The 25,060-nt window shown below is 44.6% G+C and overlaps 4 protein-coding genes across 5 annotated transcripts; 3 read left to right on the top strand and 1 right to left on the bottom strand.

The window, feature by feature from the left end:
• The first annotated feature begins 950 nt into the window (after positions 1-950).
• On the top strand, positions 951-6,757 carry LOC101785719 (transcription factor LHW). Of its 2 annotated transcripts, none has more exons than XR_002678583.1 (10): positions 951-1,597; positions 2,097-2,243; positions 2,362-2,443; positions 2,928-2,969; positions 3,056-3,115; positions 3,538-5,256; positions 5,395-5,491; positions 5,598-5,735; positions 5,819-5,944; positions 6,116-6,247. XR_002678583.1 is itself a non-coding variant. In XM_004977276.3 (10 exons), exons 1-10 carry the CDS (start codon positions 1,506-1,508, stop codon positions 6,275-6,277), a joined length of 2,670 nt encoding a protein of 889 aa, XP_004977333.1. In that variant the 5' UTR covers positions 955-1,505; the 3' UTR covers positions 6,278-6,757. The 2 variants fall into 2 exon arrangements, 1 of the variants encoding a protein (XP_004977333.1); XM_004977276.3 differs by having other exon boundaries at positions 955-1,597; positions 5,390-5,491; positions 6,116-6,757.
• Positions 6,758-8,619: 1,862 nt separating this feature from the next.
• LOC101785320 (protein FAR1-RELATED SEQUENCE 5) lies at positions 8,620-12,774 on the top strand. The gene is made up of 5 exons (XM_004977275.3): positions 8,620-9,016; positions 9,430-11,607; positions 11,684-11,814; positions 11,901-11,981; positions 12,433-12,774. The coding sequence occupies exons 2-5, from the start codon at positions 9,432-9,434 to the stop codon at positions 12,493-12,495; spliced, it is 2,451 nt and encodes an 816-aa protein (XP_004977332.1). The 5' UTR covers positions 8,620-9,016; positions 9,430-9,431; the 3' UTR covers positions 12,496-12,774.
• Positions 12,775-17,531: 4,757 nt separating this feature from the next.
• LOC101784926 (E3 ubiquitin-protein ligase PUB23) lies at positions 17,532-19,149 on the top strand. Its single transcript, XM_004977274.3, has one exon. The coding sequence runs from the start codon at positions 17,585-17,587 to the stop codon at positions 18,872-18,874; it is 1,290 nt and encodes a 429-aa protein (XP_004977331.1). The 5' UTR covers positions 17,532-17,584; the 3' UTR covers positions 18,875-19,149.
• Positions 19,150-20,777: 1,628 nt separating this feature from the next.
• Positions 20,778-25,049, bottom strand: LOC101784526. The gene is made up of 5 exons (XM_012847598.2): positions 24,974-25,049; positions 22,658-23,762; positions 22,358-22,570; positions 22,141-22,265; positions 20,778-21,651 (listed from the first exon to the last, which is right to left on the bottom strand). The coding sequence occupies exons 2-5, from the start codon at positions 23,725-23,727 to the stop codon at positions 21,452-21,454; spliced, it is 1,608 nt and encodes a 535-aa protein (XP_012703052.1). The 5' UTR covers positions 23,728-23,762; positions 24,974-25,049; the 3' UTR covers positions 20,778-21,451.
• Positions 25,050-25,060: the final 11 nt, after the last annotated feature.

Genomic DNA, 25,060 nt, shown 5'->3' with positions numbered 1-25,060 from the left:
CTTTAGAAGGGTTCAGAATATAGTACGCAAAGCTTTCAAAAGGAGTTGCTACTTGGCACGGTTTCGAAAAGAAATGCTACTCGGCACAATGAGACGAAATGAAAGCTCTCTTATATTATTTGCTTGTAGTTCGGAGCAGAAGAGAATAAGAAGAACAATAAGTAAAGTTTTAAGCACTATCATGGTAATATACGTCACTAACCTTTGTACAATTTCCCTTATACTTTGGGTAAATAAAAGAATTTTGCATTGATAATTTTGCAAACTAGATTTCAAAGTCAACAATGTCCACTAAAACTTTTACAAACTGTCAAACTAGAGCTGAATTTAGCACTAGAAGTGAGAAAAATTCCACACTGCTAACGGGCCAATGGGGGCCTAAGCAAAAACGCCAAATTCCTCTCAGGCTATTTTCAGTGGAGGTTTTATCCTCAATAAATAATGTGCCAGATAAGCAAGTATGGTGACATGGCATGAGAGTTATGAAGAGAGAAGAAATAAGTTTCATGGTGATGAAACTCTGTTTACATGATTACCAACGTGATGAAACTCTTCCATATACCCATTGAGAGCTAGAGTTTCATTCCATCATATCTCTTATCCAATTAGAAGTCTCCATGTCATTTATGAATTAAAGGCTATAGCTAGTATTGAAAACGGTGCAATGAAATCTTGTATTGTCAAGGTAGTTTCATCCATAATTTCATTCCACTTATGATGAATATGGTAGTTTTAGAAACTATAAGATGAAACTTATCACTGAGAATGGCCTCATCACATATAGCACACACATGATTGCAGCCTAAACATAGGACGAGCACACAATGCTAGTAGCATCAGCATCCCGATTTTGCCCCTCGTGGAGGGAATGATGCCTGCCTCGGTAGTCGCGAAGGAGGGAAAAAAAGAGAGAAAAGAAAGAATGCAAAAGGGCGAGCACAGCAAAGCAACAAGAAAGAGAAAGCCAAAACACACTAGACACCCAAGACCAAGAAGCCCGAGAGAGAGAAGTGAGAACCCAAAGAGGGGGAGGCCAAAGCCAAAGCGAGGAGGAAGACACACAAAGACATTGACGAGCCGCAGCAGCAGTAGCCAGCAGCCTCACCACCCAGCAGGCGACTCCACTCTTCCCTGCCTGAGCCCCAGCCCGGAGGTAGAGGTGCTCGCTCGCCGCCGCCGGCTACCCCGCCCCGTGAAGCGAAGCGGCCCCACTCTGACGCGGACGCTGAGGCCGGGACCCGCGCCTGCTGGGAGGCTGGGAGTGGGCCCGCCCCCCTGATGGGCGCCTGCGCGCCGGCGGCGAGGGGAAGCGTCAGGACGAGGAGGGCCGGCGGGCTCCGCGCGAAGCAGGCCGGGCGCGCCAGCTGCCGCGGCGCCTAGGGAGGCGGCGGCTCTGTTCGTCCGCCCGTCCGTCCTGTTCAGAGTCAGAGAGGCGCTGGAGGAGGCGGCGGCCTCCCGAGGAGCTAGGGTTCGTTAGGGGTTCTCTCTCGCTCTGCGTTGCGGGGATGGCGGTCGGGGACGCGCTGCGGCGGCTCTGCGAGGAGGTCGGCTGGTCCTACGCCGTCTTCTGGAAGGCCATCGGCGCCGCCGACCCTGTGTAAGCCTTTCCCCTCCCTCCTTTTTTTCTCTATATATTTCGATTTTTGTTTGGATCTTTAAGCTCCATCCTCCGAGAAATCCCATCTCATTTCTCGGGAACGTTCATATGCCACTTGTTATTCGCCGGGTTTGGACTCTGGAGTTTTGTTGCACATTCCATTTCCGCAAGATTTGCCTCCTAGACAAGCCAAGCGCGCGTGGGGGAAGATTCGGATGGGCATATTCCTAGGCATCCTTCCTAATAAGGGACTTCTGTCGTTCGAGAAACTAGTGTCTCAAACTTTTTGGCTGTGCTGCAAATTTACCAGAACGAACATGTACCCAAAGAGTTGGCGCGAATGTGTGTTAGTTCTTGGGGTATACAAGGGCGTGAATGCGCGAAATGCTCCCGCAATCTTGTGTAATGCTAATGTGCTGTGTGATTAGCTTCATGATATGCTTGGTGCACGAATTCAGCTTTCCCTTTGCTGATTTGAGTATTTGACTCTGATGTGCAGGCATTTGGTGTGGGAGGACGGCTTTTGTGGTCACGCGTCGTGCTCCGCTGGATCTGAGGCTGCTGAGGCTGGCTGTGAACCAGGCAGTGGCGTGTGCACGCTTGTTAGGAAGGTCATGGCATTGCAAATTCATGTTGTTGGCGAAGGGTAAGCAAGCATCGCATTTGCGTCTTACACTGTCTTAGCTAAGTGCTCTGTATTGACGGGCGTTGTTGGACAAGTTCAAGTTGTACTGACGTATGTCTGCTGTGTTTGTATTCGTCAGTACCATTGGCCGTGCTGCTTTTACCGGAAATCACCAATGGATCATCCACGATCCTGCCAATGAACACAGTCTCAGATCCGAGGTACAATTCCTCCTTATCCCTTGTGAACTGATATTAATGTAGCCCAATTTCAGTTTTCCGTGGTCCATTTTGCTGCCACCTTATTTAAAGCGTGAGGCCAAGGGATTTATACCACTGCAGAAGTCCTTGTGGGGTTATTTTGTCCCAAGTATTTGTTCTACGTCTTCAAATTTTGGCATGTAGTAGATTTTGTCTATTATTCTGCGAGCTAGTGGTCATTGTGTAAGCTAGCTGCAAAAGCACACAAATAGACACACGAAATAAGTGGAAACACCTTTTGAGGTTCTTGTTTGTATGGTTTGCCCTAGGGCTGAAGTCAACCATGTTGTTATTTCCCTTTTTTTCATGCACCCTCCACTCATTACCTTTGGTCTCTTACTGCCTAAGTAGAAATGCTTTGTTTGTCTGTTTTGGGGGTTTTGAATTGTAATATGAGCTTCTGTAATGGAACAGAAAACTTATTAATTTCTTCTCATGATGCTAGGTTTCTGCTGAGATGAATTATCAGTTTGTAGCTGGTATTCAGGTTAGTATGATCGTTGCCCGTGCAGGGTAGATTATTCACAGACACAATGTTTGCTTCTGAACGCTTAATAAGTTATTGTTGTGCAGACTATTGCAATTATTCCTGTGTTACCACGTGGTGTACTGCAGCTCGGCTCTACAAATGTGGTAAGATATCCAAAGCTTTGGCAGTTGGGATTACAATATATCATTCTACATGTCTTGAAGTTGTTCGCGCCATTACTATATGGGCCATGACGTACTACTTTATGACTATGCTACATTGTTGACTGGTCAAATGTTCTGTTCCCTTGATATCTGTATAAACTATATTGTGGTGAGATCCCAGGAAGACAAAACCTTCTTGTGGACGGTAGTGTAAACCTGAAAAGAAGAACAACTTGTGGTGAATCTGCTCTATTTTAGCAATTGGGGTTGTTGTGATTTGTGTAAGAAATAAGAAAAAAGATTCTCAGAGGACTATCTAGGGGAATTTTATTATTATCTTACTATTATTTCTCATCATTATATAAACTCTGCTAAGCATTCTTTTGGCATGTTAGAGCTTACAAATGCTTACGTTCTGGCAGGTAGTGGAAGATACTAACCTTGTGCTCCAATATAAGAAGCTGTGTTCTCAGCTAAATAATCGATCAAGTGTGGCTTCATCGTCATCTGTTAAAAATGATTTGAACCAGAAGGTCCAGTCACGCCCTTTGAATGGCCCCCCAAGTATCTACCCTGCAGATGTACGCCCAAAAATTTTCAATGGATCCCCATTGACATATCAACAATGCTACGGCCTTGATGCCACAACTGTATCTAGTAGTACATTGGCAAACACAGGCAGCAATGCCTCAATGCTTATGGTTGCACAAAGAAATGGTCAAATGGTTAAAGAGCACATTCTGTATGCTCCTGACATGAGGTTCAGAACCCAAAACCCTTACTGTGACAGGACAGGTGAAAGTAACACCCAAAGTAGTGTTGTGAGCTCTGGTTTCGTCTCATCCATCTCAACATCAATGGAAAGGCATCCTTTGTTGATGACTAACACTAGACAGTTAGAACAAGGAAACATGGGAGAGTTGTCAGATCCCAGAAATATTCTCTTGAAATCTCTTGCATACCGGAACCCTTTAGTTCATGAAAACACAAACATGACTCTGTTGCATGGCAGAAGCCAGGTGTCAGATTTTGTTAATGGTCATGGGGGTTTTGATTTTCTCCCAGAAGGTACTAGGGTAGTCAAGGGTAACCTGTATGCCAGCACAGCAAATCAAATTTTAGAACAAAGATGCAGTTCTACTTCTGGGGTGACAGGGCATAAAGCAACCATTTCATATAAAATGCCCCAATCTTCCCAATATGTTATGAAAATGGAGAGTCCCAAGGGAGAGGCCTTTCAAGCTTCTGCAGCTGTGTCGTCTGCCTCTCATCTTTCTAGTAGCTTGAAAACAGCCATTTCTCAAGGGAAGCAGATGAGTAGCTCGGATCTTGCTGGTCCAGGAAAGGCTAATGAAGTACAAAACCCTGCTGATGTAATTGTTCAAGCTGTCAAAAATATGGATCGGCGCAAGCTCCCAGACATCTCTAATGAGAGAGCACCGTCGCTCCTTATGGATCCTACTGCAGAAAGTGATTTGTTTGACATGTTTGGTTCTGAATTTCATCACTTGCGCTGCAATGTGGATAATGATCTTATCGGGAAAGCTGCAAAACCTGAGAGTTCAAATAGAGATGCACCTGAATCTTCCATTCATGTTGATACATCTCCAGCCTTTGATTCAGTGGATGATGAGTTCCCTTATTCTGGGATCTTCTCCCTAACTGATACTGACCAACTATTGGATGCGGTTATCTCCAATGTCAATCCTGGTGGTAAGCAGATCTCTGGTGACAGTGCCTCTTGCAAGACTTCAGTGACAGATATTCCTAGCAGTTCCTATTGTCGCTCAAAAGAGCCAAAGCGTTGTGAATCATCTGTTGCTCCTTCTTCGCTAATCAAGAATGAATTGGCTGTTTCAAATTTGGTTAAACAGCCATCTTTCCTAGAAAAGGCAGATGACGGCTGTCTTTCCCAAAATAATGGAATACACAAATCTCAGATACGCCTGTGGATTGAGAGTGGACAGAACATGAAATGTGAAAGTGCTTCAGCCTCAAACAGCAAGGGCGTTGATACATCAAGCAAGGCAAGTCGAAAGAGATCTCGACCAGGAGAGAATCCTAAGCCACGACCAAAGGACCGTCAGCTTATTCAGGATCGTATAAAGGAGCTCCGAGAACTCGTACCTAATGGGGCAAAGGTATCCTCTTTGCTGACTTGGCGCATTTTAAATGTCTATTATGTTTATTTAAGGTGTCAATTGCACTTGGTTCAAACTTTTCATATGCTTGTAGTGCAATCACTGTTATTCTCACGTTGTTTGTTGTCAACAGTGTAGCATCGATGCATTATTGGAGAAGACCATTAAGCACATGCTTTTCTTGCAAAGTGTGACAAAGCATGCGGACAACCTCAAGGACTCTAATGAATCTAAGGTACTGCATATACTTTGATCCTCTATGTGCAGCCTATTTGATAAGATAATACTTGCTGCCTAAAACTCATGAATTATTTGTGATGCTACTGTTAAACTCCAAACAGATACTTGGTGGTGAGAACGGTCCGCTTAAAGACTACTTCGAAGGTGGTGCAACTTGGGCCTTTGATGTTGGTAGTCAATCTATGACATGTCCGATCATTGTTGAGGATCTTGACCGGCCTCGTCAGATGCTTGTGGAGGTAAATGATCCTGCCATTGCAAGTTGTTTCTGTTCTGTTGTTCTCATTTGTTCTTTCCATTGCTGACTTTGGTGTCTCTGCAGATGCTTTGTGAGGATAGGGGTATCTTCTTGGAGATAGCTGACTTTATTAAAGGATTAGGATTAACCATCTTGAGGGGTGTGATGGAAGCGCGGAAAAATAAAATCTGGGCACGGTTCACTGTTGAGGTAAGTAGTTCAGTGTGTGAAGATCGCTAGGTTTTCTAAGAACTCTGAAGCCAAGAATAGCTCCCCCTCAGAGCATGTTGCATTATTTTCTTTTCATGGATTTAATTTCCTGCCGTTTCCTTTGCTGTCTGCCTTTCTGGTAGTAGTACTTATTTTATCATGTTTATGCAGGCCAACAGGGACGTGACTAGGATGGAAATCTTCCTCTCCCTAATGCGCTTGCTGGAACCTAGCTGTGACGGCGGCGGAGCTGGAGAGAACCCTAACAACGTGAAAGTGCCTCTTGGAGTTGTGCAATATCCTGTTATCCCTGCGACAGGGCATCTTAGGTGAGCAAGGGAGCGAGTGCAAATGTCACCGGAGGCATCTTTGAAATGCTAAGAGCACGAGGTTAACCCACTTCTGCCATGACTAGCATTGTCAACCCACGACGAGCTGGAATCTCATGACATGCAGCGCATCGTCCCTGCAGTGTGCATTCGGAAAGCCTAACAGTAGACGACGTACGAGACAAGGATAGTTTGGTTCGGCAGATGATCATTAGGCGATCGATGTTTTGGTTGTACAATCTTAGTTCTGTTTCTCGCTAATGCTTTTGTTTTTTCTTCTGCATATTAGTGAATTTTGTGATGTTCTTCTAGTGAATGGAAATTCTGAGTTGATTTGTAGGCCTTGTTCTGGTAACCGACTCAGAGGTCGGAGCTCGTAGTTTCATGAGAGACTAGTTTTACTTCCTTACCAAATTATAAGGCTCTATTACATTGCCCTACCAAACTCTCCTGTACCTATCTACATCAAGAGGTTCCTTGGGTTAAGATACAATTCTCTGGCACCACTGCTAAGGTTTGCTTGACCATCATATCATCCAAAATCATGAAATAAAGGGCTTGCGCAGTTATACCAGTTGGAAATAAAAACTAAAAAGGGAGCTACTCCTATATTCATCTCGTATTTGCATCAGAAGATGTGTATTTCCCCAATGACTGGGCCAAGCTATAATGTATAGAATCAAATTACCCAAAGCTGCCATTACTAAAAACTAAAAGACACCAGAGCCGCCACCCAGCTGCACTGCCACATCCTGTTGCAGAGGCATGCTCCCTTTATATTTTACCACAAATAACATTTTACCACAAACAATGCCATGCAACGTACCAGTCATCTTGCTTCATATTTTCGAACAGAAATTACAGGAAAAGAAAAGTCAATCACTTGTCCCATCCTACTACCTTTCTCTGCCCAGGGCACAGACCACAGAGCTGCAGCTGCTCCCCTCCCCAAAGTTGAGGCCACTCTTAGGCCATTTGGATACTAGGTTAACTTTAGCTCTTATCACATTGGATATTTAATACTAATTAAGAGTATTAAATATAAATTAATTATAAAATTAATTGCACAGATGGAAGCTAATTCGCGAGATGAATCTATTAAGCTTAATTAGTTCATGATTTGACAATGTGGTGCTACAGTAATCATTTGCTAATGATGAATTAATTAGGTTTAATAGATTCGTCTCGCGAATTAGCCCAGTGCTCCTAATTAGGTTTATAATTAGCTCATGTTTAGTCCTTCTAATTAGCATCCGAACATTCAATGTGACAAGGATTATAGGATCAAAAACGTCCTTAAACTTTCTCATTTATCAATTGCAACTCTGCCGCTCTTAAAATTGACCCAAGATTTGACATTTACAAACACGGAATGTCCATTATCTGACGGTCATTAGCCCGGTGACGCAAAATTCCTTCATTCAGTATTCGTTTGGTTAACGATTGTCTGCCTCACCATTTTCGTCTTAATACGATGATGTGCTACGGGGTTACAGGATTTCGTTTACTATTGTTTTCCTTGGATAATTAGTTTAGTTCCCTCTATTTGCTGCCTCTTCAGATCTTGTATGTGTAAATTCTTTAGGACATCAGCATAATCTCCGTCATAACGTTTTGACAAGCAATGGCCAGAAAAAATAGATAGTAATAATAATAGCCAAAGCTTAAAAAACTCTTGACTTTGCATAGACCTAGCTGGACTTTGTATTTGTGAAGAGAGGGGAAAAACATTTTACCACAAACAATGCCAATATTATTATTACTATCTTAACCATTTTTAAGGACTGATATTTAAATCATGGCCACTTTGGCAAAAGATAGCCACCTTGAAGCCTTCTTTGCAACAAGAAAAAAGATAGTAGTTTTGTAGGATTTGAATCTTACACACAAAAAAATCAGTTAGTCATCCTGGAACCAAGGATTACACCCTATGAAATTCCTATGGGACGCCTGAATGCATAGGAAATTGGAGTAAACTTCGGTTTTGTCTATCTGTCTCTTTGAAATCTTGTGTTTTCTTTTGTTGCATCCTAACATTGCTCGAAATTGTCATAAATTCCAATTCCATGCTTTCCTTATTCCTACATTTTGTGTTTCGAAGTAGAACACCATATCTAGGATTAAGGAATTATGTGAAGACGAAAAATTAGATTTTCGCCACCCTTACTCCTGGTATTTTCTGCGTTTTTAACCTTTCAAAAAAAGCATGGCGTTAAAAGTCTCCTTTATATGGCGTTAAAAGTTTCCCTTTCAATGGGCCAAACCACGTCTCTGTGGGCTGTGGTGCAGCCGGCCGGCCTGGTTCACCGACCCATCTATCCAAAGCCACTCTCTCCCAACTCGAGCCCCTCCCGACCCAGCCCAGGCGCCAGGCGGCGTCGACCACCGACGGCAACCCGCTAGCCGCTAGGGCGTCGTCCGCCTCGGCGCCACCACCGGAAGGTAGGGAAGTCGCCAGCGGCGTGCGCGTGAGCAGCGGCCGAATCACTGCTGCCATCCGCTCCCGGCGGCCCGTCGTCCCCGGGTGCCGGTCCCTCCCGACGGCCCGACGCAGCAGCCAGGAGAAGCCCACCGGCGGCCTCCACTCCTCTCTCCCTCCTCGTGGTGTCGCTGCAGGCTGCAGCAGTTGGCCAGCCTGCCCCCGCTCCTCCACCTTCGCGCTCCTGCCGTCAGGCGGCCAGACTCCGGGTCGGCATCTCCTCGTTGTTCTGCCGTTACTGAGGCCTGAAGTGCTCGCGCACAGGTTTGCCAAATTTCTATTCTATTCGAGTTTCAGAGTAGCTGATGCTCGGGGTTTTTCGATTGCCGTTCTATTCGAGTCTCAAAATGACAAACTTTAGTGTGTATTCATAGGTTAATTGCAATTTGGCTATACTTTGGTATACTCATTTAGCTATAGTTTTAGTATCGAATTAGCATCGGGTTTACTCGATTTGTGGACTAACTACTCCTATACAAGCCTGATAATTCAAAACAATGGCAAGGTTGCAATTAGGTTTCATCTTCAAATAGTCGTGAGGGGGCCTCGCAAAAATTGCTTCTGATGCTAGTGTATCTGTTTCATTCGTTGCATCCATCGTGCTTTTGTATTCTTTGGTAGGCCTACTCTCATACTTTCTAGGCATTTGGACCAATACATTGCCTTTCATGATGCAGCGATGCAAGGTACTAGCATTGCTATTGAGATTGATGGCGAGGCCATCTGTCTTGACAGTGTCGGAGATGATGAACAAGAAGCTCAGGAGAATGGAGAGATGCAGCAAATAATTTACGGTGCTGAAAATGGGGAGCAAGTGACCTTCGACAACCAAGAACAGGGAAGGGAGGAAGATCCTGCAGGAAATGAAGAGGATAGGGAACATACTTCTATAATCCCAAGCTGTGAGGAGTTGACTGAAGAATTGCGGAATAAAGTTGCATACAGTGAGGAAGAAGCTTACAGGCTGTATTGCGACTATGGGCACCGTATGGGCTTCAGTGTTCGAAAGGGAAAGCAGTACTACTTTACAGGAACCAAAACCATCCGTACAAAAGATTATTACTGCTCAAAAGAAGGTTTGAAGGATGATGAGCAGCTTACTGAGGCAAACTTTAATAAGCCAGAGACCAGAACTAATTGCAAAGCGATGGTCCGTTTTAGAGTTGATTCTGAAGGTCAATGGCGAGTTATTCAAATCATTCCTGAACATAATCATGAGTTGGTCAGGCCAGAAGAGATACACTTACTGAGATCAGTGAGGACCCTTTCAGTTCCGAAACCTGGTGTGCTTAATGCAATGGTGAATGCTGAAATCCAAGCAATGCATGACAGTTTGCATATAAATGAAGATGGTACGGAATGTCACAGCCAGCTTAGCATCCGTAGTTACACACTGCTTGAACCAGAGGACTGTGAGGCCCTTGTTGGATATTTCAAGCGCAGAACAAATGGACAAGGTATGTTCTATTGGGATGTAGAAGTAGATCAAGAAGGCAGAATGACTAATTTCTTTTGGAGGGATGGGAGAAGCCGGGTCGATTATGACAGTTTCGGAGATGTTGTGATGTTTGATGCATCACATCGTACCAACAAGTATAATATGATATGTGCCACATTTATTGGTGTGAACCACCACCGGCAAAATGTCATGTTTGGCTGCGCATTTTTGTCGGATGAATCACCAACGTCCTATGAATGGTTGTTCAAGTCATTCTTATTGTCAATGGGTGGTCGTCCTCCTAAAACAATCTTTACTGGCCAGAATGAATCAATCTCCAAGGCAATTGAAGATGTTCTTCCTGGGACACGTCATTGTCTTTGTCAACGGTTCATTGAAAAGAACCTGCAGTCCCATTTAGGCACTATCAATGATTCTGGAACATTTCATAGCATGCTTTCAAAGTGCATGAGAGAATGTGAGTCAGAAGCAGAATTCGATGAGGCATGGGCAATGATGCACCATGAATATAACATGCAAGAACACCAGTGGCTCAGCGATCTGTATCAGCAGAGGCATAAATGGTGCACAGCTCTTCATAAGGATGCATTTGATGGCGGGATTGAATCATTGGATAGGAGTGAGGGTTCAAATGATGTTCTGAGCAGTATTGATGATGAATCAACTTCACTTGCCACCTTTGTTCATGAGCTGGATAAAATTGTAGGGAGTTGGCGTGAAAATGAGTCTCTAGAGGACATTCAGTGCAACCAGGCTGCTCTGGAGTGTACAGTTGAGCATAGCAGTGTTTTGCAACATGCTGCTGAATTTTACACTCACAAGATCTATAAGTCTCTTGAAACAGATTTTCTAGATGGATGCGGTGCAACTTCATATCAGGAAGTTCAGTGTGATGAAACATTGTATAGGTTTGAGTTCATCCTGCAAAGAAGTGGTCCAAAAGTTTGGGTAGTTTTCCTTAACACCTCAACCATGGACTTGAGCTGTAGTTGCAAAAAATTTGAGACTATGGGTGTACTTTGTTCACATGCTCTAAATGCGCTTGGTCTCAAGAATGTTGATAGGATTCCTGAAAGGTATATTTTAAAGCGATGGACAAAATATGCCAGAAAAGGAACATATCCATTTCCAGTTGATGGATTTGCAGAACAAGATCGCAGCCATGCGCTTGTGTATCGTAACAGAGCTATGAGGTTTGTTTATGATCTATTGATGAAGAGCAAAAGTCATCAAAATACAAGAAAATTAATTCTGGATGTGCTTGAAAGCGGAGAAAAATCGCTGGAAAGTGTGTGTGAACTGAAAAGATTGCATATGCATCCCTTGGGAAAAGAGAAAGATGGAAGTAGGGTTGAAAAGAGAAAGAAAAAATCAACTAAGCAAGAGAAACATCCAAGTATATCCTCATTCACTTTGCATCCAATCTTGCTGCTTCAACGATTAAGTTTGATTTTATAAAATTGTTTCTATAGGAAATGTAAAGCAAGCGGTTTTGCCCCAGCCAGCTGGCTCGGTTTTCGTCGATCCACCAAATCAAGATCAATATTATGCAGCGGAAGATATTGCATCGAACTCATCTATTGGTAGACCTATCTTCTACCAGGTAGTGATCCTACCCTGTTTCTTTATGAATATTATTTTCTTAACTGCTTCCACTTTACTGAATCATTCACCTTTTATGATTTTTAGGGATATCCTGCTACTGGTGTTTCAACAAGTCAGATTCAGGGGCATACAAATATGCAGACAGTGCCTCAATGTGCATCACAGGTACTTAAATGGGATTTTTAGTCTATATCTTGTCATAATTGAGTGTCATATGTTAAGAAGTAGATACGATTGGAAGCTGGAAAGCATTCATGGTGAAATACAATTAACCCAACCATTTAACATTAAGCAAATGAATACATGTAATAAGCTAATCTTGCATATTAGTGTATTCTTTTCTTCTATTTTCAGACTTCCAAAACATTAAAAGAACCCGCTTCTAGATAGTTATCATGAAATAAGGTTGGACATATGGTAACAGGGGTATTTGTGGTGTTTCTGTAGGCTACCTTAGTTTAGTTTCTTTCTTTCTCAGTGTGAACATATCCTTGCTTCCTCACTTCAGTTGGGGGATTGACCTTTATTTCTATTCCTGTTTTGTACTGGTCTCACCATAGTTGCTTCTCAAACTTTTATTACTTTACTAAATTTAGTGTACTGTGAAATGTGACAGGAATATTCAGAATATGCCGCAGTTCAGCCGCCATCTCAATTTGGTGGTGAAAGAAATTTCTGAAGATGCGTACCATTGATGTGTGAATATCTTGTTGTAATTCCTTCTACTGATTGTTGTATGTGAATGGTCTGTTGAACCTCCTACCTAGGCAGTAGGCATCAACCTTGCAAACAGCAGAAATAGGTCTCTCTTCCTTTTTGTGGATTTGCTAATTTATGTGCTAGATGTAGATCTGTTACTCGCTTGTATGGAATGGAAGCATCGTGTTATAGAAAACTAGACAGTTTTGTTTTTGGAGCGGGAAATAAGTACCATTAATGTGTAAGCTTCATTCATAAACGGCTCGGTGTGCAGTGTAATTGTCCACCACTTGCTACTGATCACACCAAATTCAACCAACAAGTTATTCACTTGAGGAGCTTAAGGGCTTGTTTGGAACGTAGTATTTTCAAAGGAAAAGTGTAGGAAACAAAACCGGAGGAAAGTTTTGAAGAGAAGGTGTTTGGAACAAATACTATTGCAGGCTTCTCATTTCAAAGGAAAAAAGAATCCAGTCTGAGCTCATGGTTTTTATTCCTTCACGATGTCTGAAAACAACCACACGCACAGCTTGCTGTTACCGTGTATGCGCTATTGCCAAAGCACCAGGAGAGCAGCAGGGTAGCACCGAGCTTTGTTGGGTGGGCCGATGGAAGCCCCCTGCTCGCTCAACGGGCCCATGGTCATTTAGTGCGCCACAATTAAATTTCACTTTGAGAAATTACTAGCCCCGCACACCGCGAGTTGTACCACTGTCACCGGAGATCAAGTTTTCAGTGTAATGTGCTCCATCTAGTCAAGCAGTATGGTACTAAATAGAAAAGATGGTTATTTATCGGCCCAAAGTAGAGTTTTGCGAGAATGCGCCCTTTGGGTTTAGGCTGCCCATAGACTCGGCTAGGCGTTATTTATATATGTTTGGGCTGAGCCATCATACAGTAAGTGTCATCGGGCCTCTTTTGGTGGACGTTTTGTTGGGCCGGTTCAAGTCAATATAATACAATATCTGAAGAGCATAATGTATTCCCAATGCATATTGACTACAGGAAGGAAACCAATTACTCAGGAATGTTCATATTGCGGGAGCGGTGGTGTATTGTATTAAACCTTCCAAGGAGTGGATTCACACCTAGGGCTAAGGTTTTGATTTAAATGAGAACCTCATTACAACGTACCTAATCTCTCTGCATTCAGCGGTAAATATATTAATCCCAGTTCCAGCCTCCCAGGCTTGCAAAGAGCAGAAGGGTGAGGTATTTTCTCCGAGCAGCAGTTATGCTACAGTGTTAACGCAAAGGGGTGTTTGGAGAGGGGTGCTAAACTTCACCCCACTTTTTAGCACCTTTTAGCACTTGGACTCCCAAACAGGAGTGCTAAAAGGGGTGTGCTAAAGTTTAGCACCCCCATTTTCTTTAGCACACCCAAGGGGTGCTAAAAGGTGCTAATGGGTGCTAAAAGTGGTCCCAAGTCCATTTTTTACCCTGCTGCCCCCCTCTCTCTTCTCTCTCTCCTCCCCGCCACCTGCCTGTTTCGCCTGCCCCGTTGCCTCTGCCGCCCGCCCCGCTACCTCCGCCGCTCGGCCCCGCTGCCTGCGCCGGCATGCCACGCCGCCTCCGCCGGCCCCACCTCCTCCGCCGGCCGTGCCTCCACCGCCCGGCCCTGCTGCCTGTGCCGGCGTGCCACGCCGCCTCCGCCGGCCCCGCCTCCTCCGCCCGGCCCGCCACCTCCGCCGGCCCCGCCTCCTCCGCCGCGGATCCGACCGGCGCTGCCTCGCCCTCTCCGGCACCGGCAGAGGACCTGGAGCGGGAAGCCACAGAGCCCCGGCGGAGGCGGATCTGGCGTCCCGCCATCCCCGTGCACTTCGCCTATCCCGTCGCCTGCGCCCAAGCCGCCGGACGAGGTCAAGGCCGCGGATGACGTTGCTGAGGTCGAGCGCCTTGATGGCGTGATCGAAGAAGTCGGCGACGAGGTGGTCGAGCGGAGGCCGGGCGGCGGCGCCATCCTCGGGGCCGAAGAGGAGGACGCAGAACTCCTCGAGGCAGAGGAGGAAGGCGTCGAGGAGGCGGGCCGTCCAGGTGAGGGAGAGGAGGTCGTCGCCGTCGGGGGCCAGGAGATCGTCGAGGAGGTCGGCGACGTGGCGCTGGAAGGCGTCGGCGACGGAGGGAGCGGATGGAGCGGCCAATGGAGGCGAGCGGTGCGGCCGGGGAAGAGGAGGAATCGGTGGCTGAAGGAAGAAATTGAGGAGGGGTAAGGAGAGGAGAGAAAGGAGGGGTATAATTGTCTTTTGCCACTAAATGTGCTAAAGTTTAGCACACCATCCAAACAGTCCAAGATGCTAAACTTTAGCACTCTATTTCAGGGTGCTAAACTTTAGCATTGTGCTAAAGTTTAGCACTTGCTATCCAAACATGCCCTAACTGTTCAGACAGTGAACCTCCTGGTCCGCTAGGCACAGCAGCTCTTTCAACTCGAACAGCATGGGAGAGTCAAGGTGGATGAAAATGAATGTGGAGACAAACGGGTGTTTGCAAGAAAATCCATAATTCTTAGGGGTGTTTGGATACTAGGTGCTCTAAACTTTAGCAGTGTCACATCGGATGTTCGGATGCTAATTAGGAGGACTAAACATGAGCTAATTATAAAACTAATTGCAGAACTGTGTGCTAATTCGTGAGACGAATCTATTAAGCTAATTAATCCATCATTAGCAAATAGTTATTGTAGCACCACATTGTCAAGTCATGAACTAATTAGGCTTAATAGATTTATCTCGCGAATTAGACTCCATCTGTGCAATTAGTTTTGTAATTAACCTATATTTAATACTCCTAATTAGCATCCAAACATTCAATGTGATAGGCACTAAACTTTAGCAGGGTGTGTCCAAACATCCCTTTAGTAACCCTCAACTGCCCCTTTGGCTAGTCAATTCAAACCGCCGCTACTTGTTTCTCCATTCAGATATAGTGCAGTCTATCTCTAAACCTGTGCTTGTGTTCATATTCATATGGAAGCCACATACCACGCCAGCAGGTAGTCCTTTTCAAAAGACATTACCCGGCCCATTTTTCTAGAGAAAACCCAAGATGTTCAAAATATATATTATTTTAGCTAGGATTCCTGCTAACCAAAATTTTAGTTTTGACAACCAATATACATGAATGTAGAATGTTTATGTAGGATAGGAGGTTGGCGCGCCAGGAAGCCTCCATGTGGACGTGCTGGAGACAGAAACTGGCTTGGTACAGGGGATCACAGAAGCCTAGTACGTCCAGTCCTCCCCACCACCATGGTTGAGCCGGACACGACTGGTTGGATACTAGATGCTAAACTTTATCAGTGTTAAATCGGATGTTCGGAAGCTAATTAGGAGGACTAAACATAAGCTAATTATAAAACTAATTGCAGAATCATGTGCTAATTCGCGAGACGAATCTATTAAACCTAATTAATCCATCATTAGCAAATAGTTACTGTAGCACCACATTGCCAAATCATGAACTAATTAGGACTTATCTGTACAATTAGTTTTATAATTAACCTATATTTAATACTCTTAATTAGCATCAAACATCTGATGTGACATGTGCTAAACTTTAGCGGGAGTATCACCCAAGAGGTGTGCCGTGTGCGGTGTGCGACGACGACCGCGACGCCTGCGGTCTTGTTGCCGCGCGGCTGCTCGACTCAACCAATCAGATGTCCGGTCAAAATCGCTAGCAGCATTGCCCGGTCAAAGAACGCGCACATCATTTAAACGGGTTGGTTGGTTTTGGTTCCCATGTCCCTTCAATGCGTCCACGTCACGATTTTGACACCAAAAGGATAACGGTGATCGTGAAACCAAAGCCGTGGCCGAGCGTGCATCTTCGAATTCGCTTCTGGACCTGATGAAACAGGCAGGAACAGGATGGAAATCGTGCTGCGAATGATCGGTTGGTTCATCTTACGACAGCGAGAGATTCCGATCAGGAGGGTTACAGGCGTCGCAATCTTGCACGTATGGTACGGAGGCTTCATTGCAGGTTTTGTGTGTGGACACGAGTACAGATTAACCGGCTGCTCAAGTGCATAGTTTCATTGTACAGTGAACTAGGTAACCGTACTAACTGAGTGTTATGGGGATGAAACTGCTCTCTCATCTGATGAAATTTTCCCTTTTAATTACTTGCTAAGTCAGTAATTTTGCTGATGTGTCATTGAATTTAATGTTATGAAACCGTCCATTAAAATTGGCCTTAAGGAAAAGTGACGCATGTGTTCCGTGCCTTAGTTGAGTGTTTAAAGAGAGTACGTCGTTGGAGTAAAAGCTTCAATATAATCTACTATGGGAAAATATTTTTATAGGCAAATACTCCACGACTTGAACTGTTTTTCGCTGCCTCGAACATCCATCTCCACGTGAAATTCAGGGAAAAAACGCTGGAAGTGCTCGGGTAGCTAGGATGATGTCCTGATCACATGGTACGTAGGACCCACGCACCCGATTTTAAGTTAAACTTTACAGATTTTGACTAAAATTATAGTTAAATTATATGCATGATCAATGTACAAAGGTTTCATAAATATATTAATATTTAAAATATTATTTAAGATGATGTTTATATTGTAGCAATTGATAATTCGACTAAAGAGAAACCAATAGTCAAAACCTAATTTTTATGACTTTGTCGATATAAAATATGCACTTACGTTTCTGGACGGAGAGAGAGAGAATAATTATGATTAGCTATGGATATCAACGAAGAAATTCGAAGCAGCATCATGATTCAGACAAATAGTATAGCCTAGCAACATTTTCTTCAGTTCTCCTGAAAAACAGTTGACTAGAAATCGTTTTCACTATACTCTGAAAAAATTTCGGCGGGTTACCCGTTTTCTTTTTCCATGCACAGTCGACTTAAAATCGTTTTCAGCACACTAGTATGACTGTAAAGTTATTCGGCGGCTACTGGATTTCGTTTTTTCACGGAAGGTCAAGTCAAACCCTGCTATGCACCGTTTCATCATATATAAAGCAACACCATGGACATGGAGGAACCAGCCAGGCCCAAGCTCCTCATGTCTGTGTTCAGTTACAAGTCACGGCGGTGCTAGCTGGTGACAAATAATGGAGGACATGGGTGGCATGCGTCACCACTTGCTGTGCCCCATCTCGCTGCAGCCCATGCAGGACCCCGTCACGGCGCCAACCGGCATCACCTACGACCGCCGCGCCATCGAGCGCTGGCTCGCCGTCGGCCATGCCACCTGCCCCGTCACCGGCCAGCCGCTCGCCCTCGCCGACCTCACCCCCAACCACACGCTCCGGAGGCTCATCCAGTCCTGGCGCCCGCGTTCCACGACGCCGGCGGCGGGGTCAAATAAGCCTGTGGATGTAGGGCACCGGCCGGATGATGTCGCCGCCGACGTCGCCAAGAAGCTGCTGTACGCAGCGTGTTGCCCGCCGGTGGACGTGATCCGCGAGGCTGCTGATGTCGTGTCACAGAGCGACGTGGCGCGGCGGATCATGGTGGACGCCGGCGTGCTCCAGCGCGTGCTCCGCCTGGCCGTGTCGTGCGCCAAGACCAAGAGCTGTCGCGGTGATCAGGAGGGGAGCCTAGACGACATGCCCACGGTGGAGGCGTGCCTGGATCTCGTCCGCGCGCTCGCTGTCTCCGGCGACGAGCTCCGGCCCCTAGTCGCCGATAAGCACGTGCATGAACTCGTTGACGCGGTGACGGACGTGCTCGTAGCCCTCGAGCCCGGCCCCGGCAACGCCGCAAGAGCGAGCGCGGTGCATCTGCTGGATGCCGTGACGGAGGTGTGCGGCGCGCCGGTGCTGGAGCGTCTGCGGCCGGAGCTCTTCCGCGCCGTCACGGCGGTAGTGCGCGACCGTGTGTCCCCCGGTGCGACGCGGTCCGCGCTGCGGGCTCTCCTGCACGCGTGCCCCGTGGGCAGGAACCGCACGCTGGTCGTGGACGCCGGCGCCGCGCACGAGGCTATCGAGCTGGAGCTCGACGCGTCGCCGCCGTCCGAGGGGTCCGCGGCGGGGGGCAGGAGGGCGGCGGAGCTGGCCATGGCGCTGCTGGCGGAGCTATGCGCGTGCGCGGACGGGCGCGCGGCGGTGGCAGCGCACCCGGCAGGCGTCGCCGTGGTGGCGCGGCGGCTGCTGCGCGTGTCCGCGGCCGCCGACGCCTGCGCGGTGCGCGTGCTGGCGGCCGTGGGCGGCCGGGCGGCGTCCCCGGAGGTGCTGCGGGAGATGGCGCGCGTGGGCGCCGTGGGGAAGCTCTGCTGCGTGCTGCAGGCGGACTGCGACGCCGCCGTCAAGGAGGCCGCCAGGGCCGTGCTGAGGCTGCACTCCGGCGTCTGGAGCGGGTCGCCCTGCGTCAGCGCATACCTGCTCTCTAGATACCTCTAGTCGTCGTTGCCATTAATGGCATGCGACCGTGCAAAACCATACAAGCAAGCATCTGCAGCCAAGCACTGCAATTCTTGCATCTTCAGAGTAACCAACATATTGAATACTAGTGTAGTTGTAACTAGCTTGTAGGTCAGATTCATTGATTTTGTTGGTTGATCGATCAAAAGTTGTGTAATTTGTAAATGGTAATCCATCGATCCGTTACCATCGGATTTTGTACAAAGTTGAATTTGAGAGGAAGAGAGAATAAGCTGCGTGGGTAACGCTGAACATGTCGATTGTTCGAGGAAAAGCACACTCCTGTACTCCGCAGGCAAACTGAAGACATGACCCCGGCGAGCTTCTGGTCTGGCTCCGCCACTGAATTCAGTATTCCAAGTCTACCAGCAAAGTTGGACATTATATTATAGACCGGCCTAGAGATTTCTTCTGGTTTGTATCATAGACTACGAGACTTGACTGTATAATCCATGCATAGTCTCCATAGAATAGAACATGAATGCTACGAACTATGGCGGCTGGAAAACAGTGGGAGGCCACACGTGGTTGGTAGAACGCGGTTGCACACCGCCTCGTTCGGTTTGACAAAAAATTTCAGATTTCTTCGTTCCATTACATTAGCCATGCGACCATGCATGATTGGCTCTTCAATTAGCTGTAAGCCGTCGCCATTTGAAATTTGATTGTAAACTATATAACAATATAGTTCAGAGAAGATGCCTGATGAGCTATGGCACGTGTCAATGTCAAGCAACATGTGGATATACTTGTGGCTTAAGGTTCCGGTGATTAGATTTAGCCGGGAAGCACGATCGAGCAGGTTTGTGTGAACGATAAGAGAGCAGAAGGGTGACGGGAAGAAGCTAGCGACTGGCGTTGTTCAGAGAAGATGGGCACGAAACTGACCAGGTGCCGATCATGTTCACATTGTCGCATGCATGAACGATCGAGGGGGTTATACAGCCCCCCTGCAAGCAACACGCGTTTTTTCAGCTTTCAGATGGAACCATTGAACACAAAGGACCAAGAGTACATGCCATTCAAGGCCTTAACTTTGGCACGGTCTTCAAACTGATATTTGGCTTTAATTTCTCCTATGCTACTGTTTGTAACAACAAAATCATAAGCATACGAAAGTACTATTAAATGTCAATGCAGTAATATTAATTTTGTAAAATAAATTTATGTTACATGAGGCTAAATGTTAGTCAAATATTGCAATGTTCAATTTCAATCTTCGAATCTTGAAATGTTTGGGACATATTATATTTGGGGACAGAAGCAAGTAATTTCGTGCATATACAGTTGGGAATGCGTTGATGTGATAACACAAAAAAAATGTTGCAAACTATATGTGCGGGCTCATGCCTCGATGTGAACACTCGTATGTATCACATGCAGATTCTCATCATACTAACTATTTGTCCAGTCATGTAGAACAACAATTCCCTATGGATTTAATTTTGTTCTACACATTTGGATTTAAAAACAAATTATTTCAACGAATATGGTTTGGGCCAGCCATCTTATTGCATAGCCCAGCTGAATGCAAACAAACACCGGCCCATCATGGCCTCTCTCGACTCTTCAACTTCAACTGCACTGCTAGTATAATTTCGACTTTCAACTCTAAATATCACCAAAATCTAGCACCCAAACTATCAATAGAAGTGAAAGTTGCGAAATCTCCATCTTAATATCCTAGTAGGAAATTTGATTTTATACCCAATACTGTTGAAGTATTATTATGCTGTCTTGTGGTTAGTCCTAGGCAGGCTCATGGCGTGTTGCCACTGAGGGCACATATTCTTTCAGATACAATGGATGTCAAATAGCAGCGCAGTAATAAAACTGTAAAAAGATGTAAGAGGTGAGCAAATGATACGAGGGATGCAAAACATTCAGAAAAATAACACACAAGCTGATGTGGAAACAGTATTTGCATCTTGGTCGAAGTAGAAACTAAACTTGGGACTAAACTACACTAAGCCTTTTTTACTAGCGTGAGATACAAACTCCTGGATCTGAACCCCTACAGCAGCAGCCTTCTTCTGAATAGATAGGCACAGAAAGGTGCTGAACATGCTCTAATCCAAGCTCTGCTCCTGCTCAACTTCCACCAAGCTGCTTCACCGTTGAATAGACCCCAAATCCGTATTATCTTACCATCAGGACAAGCTAGGCAGCCTTCTGTTCATGCTGACGAAGGACACTGGCTGAAGTCAGATTCCATAGAGGACGAAAGTCATGCCCTGGCCCCTACTTTTGCACGGCAGTAGCCATGCTGCCTGGCCAAGATCCGGCACCTAAACTCTGATCCTCCATAGCAAATACCAACGCACCTTCACGTTTCATCTCTTGAATAAGTTGCTCGAGTTTTGGAGTCTGACGAACTACAAAACCCATGAGCCTGCCCAGGGGAAGTCCCATGCTTGGATCAATCTGTCCATAGTTTGCAGGCGATGCAGCAGCAGCAGTAGCAACCGGAGTAGCTTCAGCTTCTTCCTGTGTCCCTTCTTCAGGAGCATTAAGATCAGAGCTCATGTTGGGTGGCCTAGCTTCATCTTGAGTGTTTTAAGCAGGCAACCGATGGTTTATGGTGTTCGGTTCTTCCCTTTGTAAATTATCATCTTTCTGATCTGAGACATGCTGCTGTTTTTCCTTCTCTACCTCCTGTGCACAACGCCCTATAGCACTTAAGGGTTCTGCAACTACAGCACCTATATCTTCTCTAGGCTTGAATACTCCCCACAGGTAATGTTTTCTCTGAAATGCTGCACATATAAGAGAACATTGTGAGTGAATGAACCCTGGAGTAAATACTACAAGATACAAAGAAAGGCCATCTTAGCAAATTCCGGTTTCGAGGAATCAAATACGATTTATCAAGAACAGGATATCATAACTACTACTCCCTCCAGACCTGTTTGTAAGACATACACACATATTAAGATTCATATTTTACAATCTTTGACCAACAATTTAGTCAACAATTTTTAACTTTTATAATGCAAACTTGAAATGGTTAGATTTGTAATCAAATATACTCTGCAATGATCATAAGTTTTATAATAAAAAACAATATAATATAATATAAGATAAGATAAATAAATGGTCAAAAGTGTAACTTAGGAGACCACGGCAAGTCAGATCACGTCTTAAAACCGGTCCAGAGGGAGTAACTAGTTTCGATCCGATAGGTCCCAAAAGGACTTCATTATAGAAGAGATCACATTTTCGAAAAAAGAATGTGCTATACATACTTTTGTGATGATTAGGCAATAGAATAGATGGGAATATCAACATCTCAGCATCACCAATAATAGCCCGCAAAACCAAATCATTCTCCATGACTTCTTTAATTAGTTCATCTAGGTCTTTATCTTGCCTAGGAATTAAAAAAAATACAAGATTAGGCATCTATATCTTATGGAAATAAATGTTGGCTAAAAGTTATGCAAAAAAGGTTAAGTGAAACACCTCATAACATGAGGAAAAAAGTATATGCCAATGTTGTCGCCGCTTGGTTTTGATGCCTCCCATGCCTTAGGCCACACCTCTGATCTCGGAAGTCTTTTCAATTCAACTAGTGGAAGCAATTGTCTAGATAAACTCCATGCTTTCTCACATGATTTGGTTGACAAATGTCCAACCAATGATATATATTCCCCACCATCTATCTTAAAGATTCCGCTGACGACATAAGCAACCAAAACATTAGAACGTAAAGATGAAAGAATACAAGGATACTTCAAATTTATATTAGAGCATCCATTATACCTCCAATTAGGTTTGTCAATGGGCTTTGAGCAACAATGGTGTTGTTGCTCAACAAATGTCACCATGGAGACTTTGACATGACCATCTTTTGAAATATTATCTTGTGACAAAGATCTAGTGTTGTCATCTCCCACACCAATAGGATTATGATTACCACCACCTTCGTGTCCTTCCTCATCATCTTTACCTTTCACACATCTTTGTTTCTTCATCAGCCTACTAGCCGTATTATTCCCTTGTACATCTTTGTTACCATCATCCTCAATTGTTTTAGCCTTTTCTTCCAACAATGGTTCCTTCCTCTTCTTAGACATGTCATTATTGGTTCCGCCATCACATTTAGCAACTTGGCCCCTATTACTTGACTCAAAGTTTATCTCTATGAGATCTCTTTGGTTATCATTCTTGGATAGTGCCTTCTCTAAATTTCTCTGAAGTTGTTGCATGTGTTGGATACCTTTCAATGACTTGGGACCTTCTTGCTTAGCACAAATGGCATGACTTGCTCTCGTATTGTATTTACCCTTTTCTTTGGTACTTACAATTCCATCAGGTCTTTCCTTGCCTTCATTTGAGCAATTGTTCTCAAGAACCAAGATTTTACTTGCCTTTGGGGCATTTGGTCCATTTGAAATTGAAAACTCTGTGCTCTTTGAGAAATCTTGTTGATCAAAATCTGGTCGCTCTTTTAATCTCTTGGTTTCCTTGTGACCCAACTCTGACATAGCCTTCAAGCGAGTTGGAACATCTCGTTTTTTCTTCAAGGGAAATGGTTCATTCAATACAACATCCATATCTGGCCTTGGCCAGTGATTTTTCAAACTCAAGGTACTATGTTGCTTCATATCCTTTGATGTAGGTTGAACTTGACTTAACTTGCTATCACTCTTTTTCGCAATTTTAGCTTCCAACTGACCATGATATTGTTTACCGTGTTGTGGACCTGCTAGTCGCATATTTTCTTGGGTTTTCCGTAAGTCTTTAAGAGACATCTTCATGATTTTAGACTTCTGTCGATTTGGCACCCTCGCCTTTGGGCGAAAAGGCACATGTTTCCTTGGACTTACCATTTTTCTTATTGATTGACAATAAGAAGAAAATTTTCCTAACACCCACATGAAAAACAAAATCAAATGCATGCAAATGTGATTATTTTGCTACATTTTTTTATTTTACTTGGGAATAATAAAGAAAAAAAAATATGAACCAAAGAAAATGATTCATGTAATTCTTGCTTGACTCCTATTATATAGCCACGCTTGATATATAAGTCCTCTACACCATCAAATATCTAAGTGCTCATCATTCAGACCAACAATCGCATTTTGCGATATATAAATCCACTAGATATCTAAGTGCTCATCTCATTCAAACCAAACAATTCTATTTATAAAAAAATATTTTGATTAGATATACTCTCTCCATCCTGGAATACAAGGGGTTGACATGATAAGGCATTCTAGACACATTTAAATCATTGTTCATGTAACTCTCCTTGGAGTTGACATGATAAGTTTAGATGATTGGTTAATTAGTTTAAGTTGGCTCCTTGTTATCTGAAACCAACATTAAAACAATATGGCAACACAGGTCCCCATGGCATAATTCAGGGGTAGATGCGTCTTTTGCCAATCCTTAGTCGGATGTGAAGGCACACTACAAATCTTATGGTTGTCTAATATGCGAACAAATTATGCTTGCAATATATCTATCCACTATCTTGACCAGTACCAATACTTAGGTCCGAAACCCAGTACTCAATGAACATGCTGAGCTGCATGAGCCTTGCTGTGCAAGCACATGGTCCATCCAATGTAGCATGCATAAAAAAATCAATCTACTATTAATCTCGATTATGCTTAACACTCCATCAGCTGAAGTCAGCTCCCAATGAATTGTAAGTAGCATGCACAAAAAAATCAATCTACTATTAATCTCGGTTATGCTTTACACTCCATCAGTTGATCTCAGCGGTTTTACTCTCCTCCCAATCAATTGGTAAGTTTACTGCCCTGCCCCTGAATATCTATCTAGGAACACTCGATCTCCACTTGATTGAAACCACTGTGTCACCATGGATGGATGGATGATAAGTGATGCACACAGTGGGCAACTAACTCAACAAGTAATCAACCCGAGTAGCTGCCTAATCCGGCGCAAACAGTATAACAGATCCAAGTCTTAAGCTAAGCAAGTATCAACACAAGCACACCCACACAACATCAGCAAGATAAAGATCGTCTAGCTAGGTCTGGAAATTAAAGGAATACGAGACTAATAAAAGAGACAGATCAGATAGAGGCCGCGCATGCATACCTCTGCCGGCGTTCGCTCGCTCGTCTGTAGAAAACAGATGGCGAAGGATGATGAAAACCAACCCGAGAACTCACCGCAGCAAACGCC

The sequence above is a fragment of the Setaria italica genome, chromosome VII (genome assembly GCF_000263155.2).
Source record: "Setaria italica strain Yugu1 chromosome VII, Setaria_italica_v2.0, whole genome shotgun sequence".
In the NCBI taxonomy this organism is placed as follows: Eukaryota; Viridiplantae; Streptophyta; class Magnoliopsida; order Poales; family Poaceae; genus Setaria; species Setaria italica.
The sequence above is the reverse complement of the archived record's forward strand: the minus strand, read 5'-3'. Positions and strand labels throughout refer to the sequence as shown.

Bases quoted from the DNA above. Each gene is read 5' to 3' on its own strand.
- LOC101785719 (XM_004977276.3), top strand. From the start codon at position 1,506: ATGGCGGTCGGGGACGCGCTGCGGCGGCTCTGCGAGGAGGTCGGCTGG. The intron at 1,598-2,096 runs GTAAGCCTTTCC...TCTGATGTGCAG, and splicing joins ATCGGCGCCGCCGACCCTGT to GCATTTGGTGTGGGAGGACG. The intron at 2,970-3,055 runs GTTAGTATGATC...ATTGTTGTGCAG, and splicing joins AGTTTGTAGCTGGTATTCAG to ACTATTGCAATTATTCCTGT.
- LOC101784526 (XM_012847598.2), bottom strand. From the start codon at position 23,727: ATGGTAAGTCCAAGGAAACATGTGCCTTTTCGCCCAAAGGCGAGGGTG. The intron at 22,571-22,657 runs GTATAATGGATG...TTATGTCGTCAG, and splicing joins ATTGACAAACCTAATTGGAG to CGGAATCTTTAAGATAGATG. The intron at 22,266-22,357 runs GTGTTTCACTTA...TTTAATTCCTAG, and splicing joins TTTTTTCCTCATGTTATGAG to GCAAGATAAAGACCTAGATG.
- LOC101784926 (XM_004977274.3), top strand. From the start codon at position 17,585: ATGGAGGACATGGGTGGCATGCGTCACCACTTGCTGTGCCCCATCTCG.
- LOC101785320 (XM_004977275.3), top strand. From the start codon at position 9,432: ATGCAAGGTACTAGCATTGCTATTGAGATTGATGGCGAGGCCATCTGT. The intron at 11,608-11,683 runs GTATATCCTCAT...TTGTTTCTATAG, and splicing joins TAAGCAAGAGAAACATCCAA to GAAATGTAAAGCAAGCGGTT. The intron at 11,982-12,432 runs GTACTTAAATGG...GAAATGTGACAG, and splicing joins TGCCTCAATGTGCATCACAG to GAATATTCAGAATATGCCGC.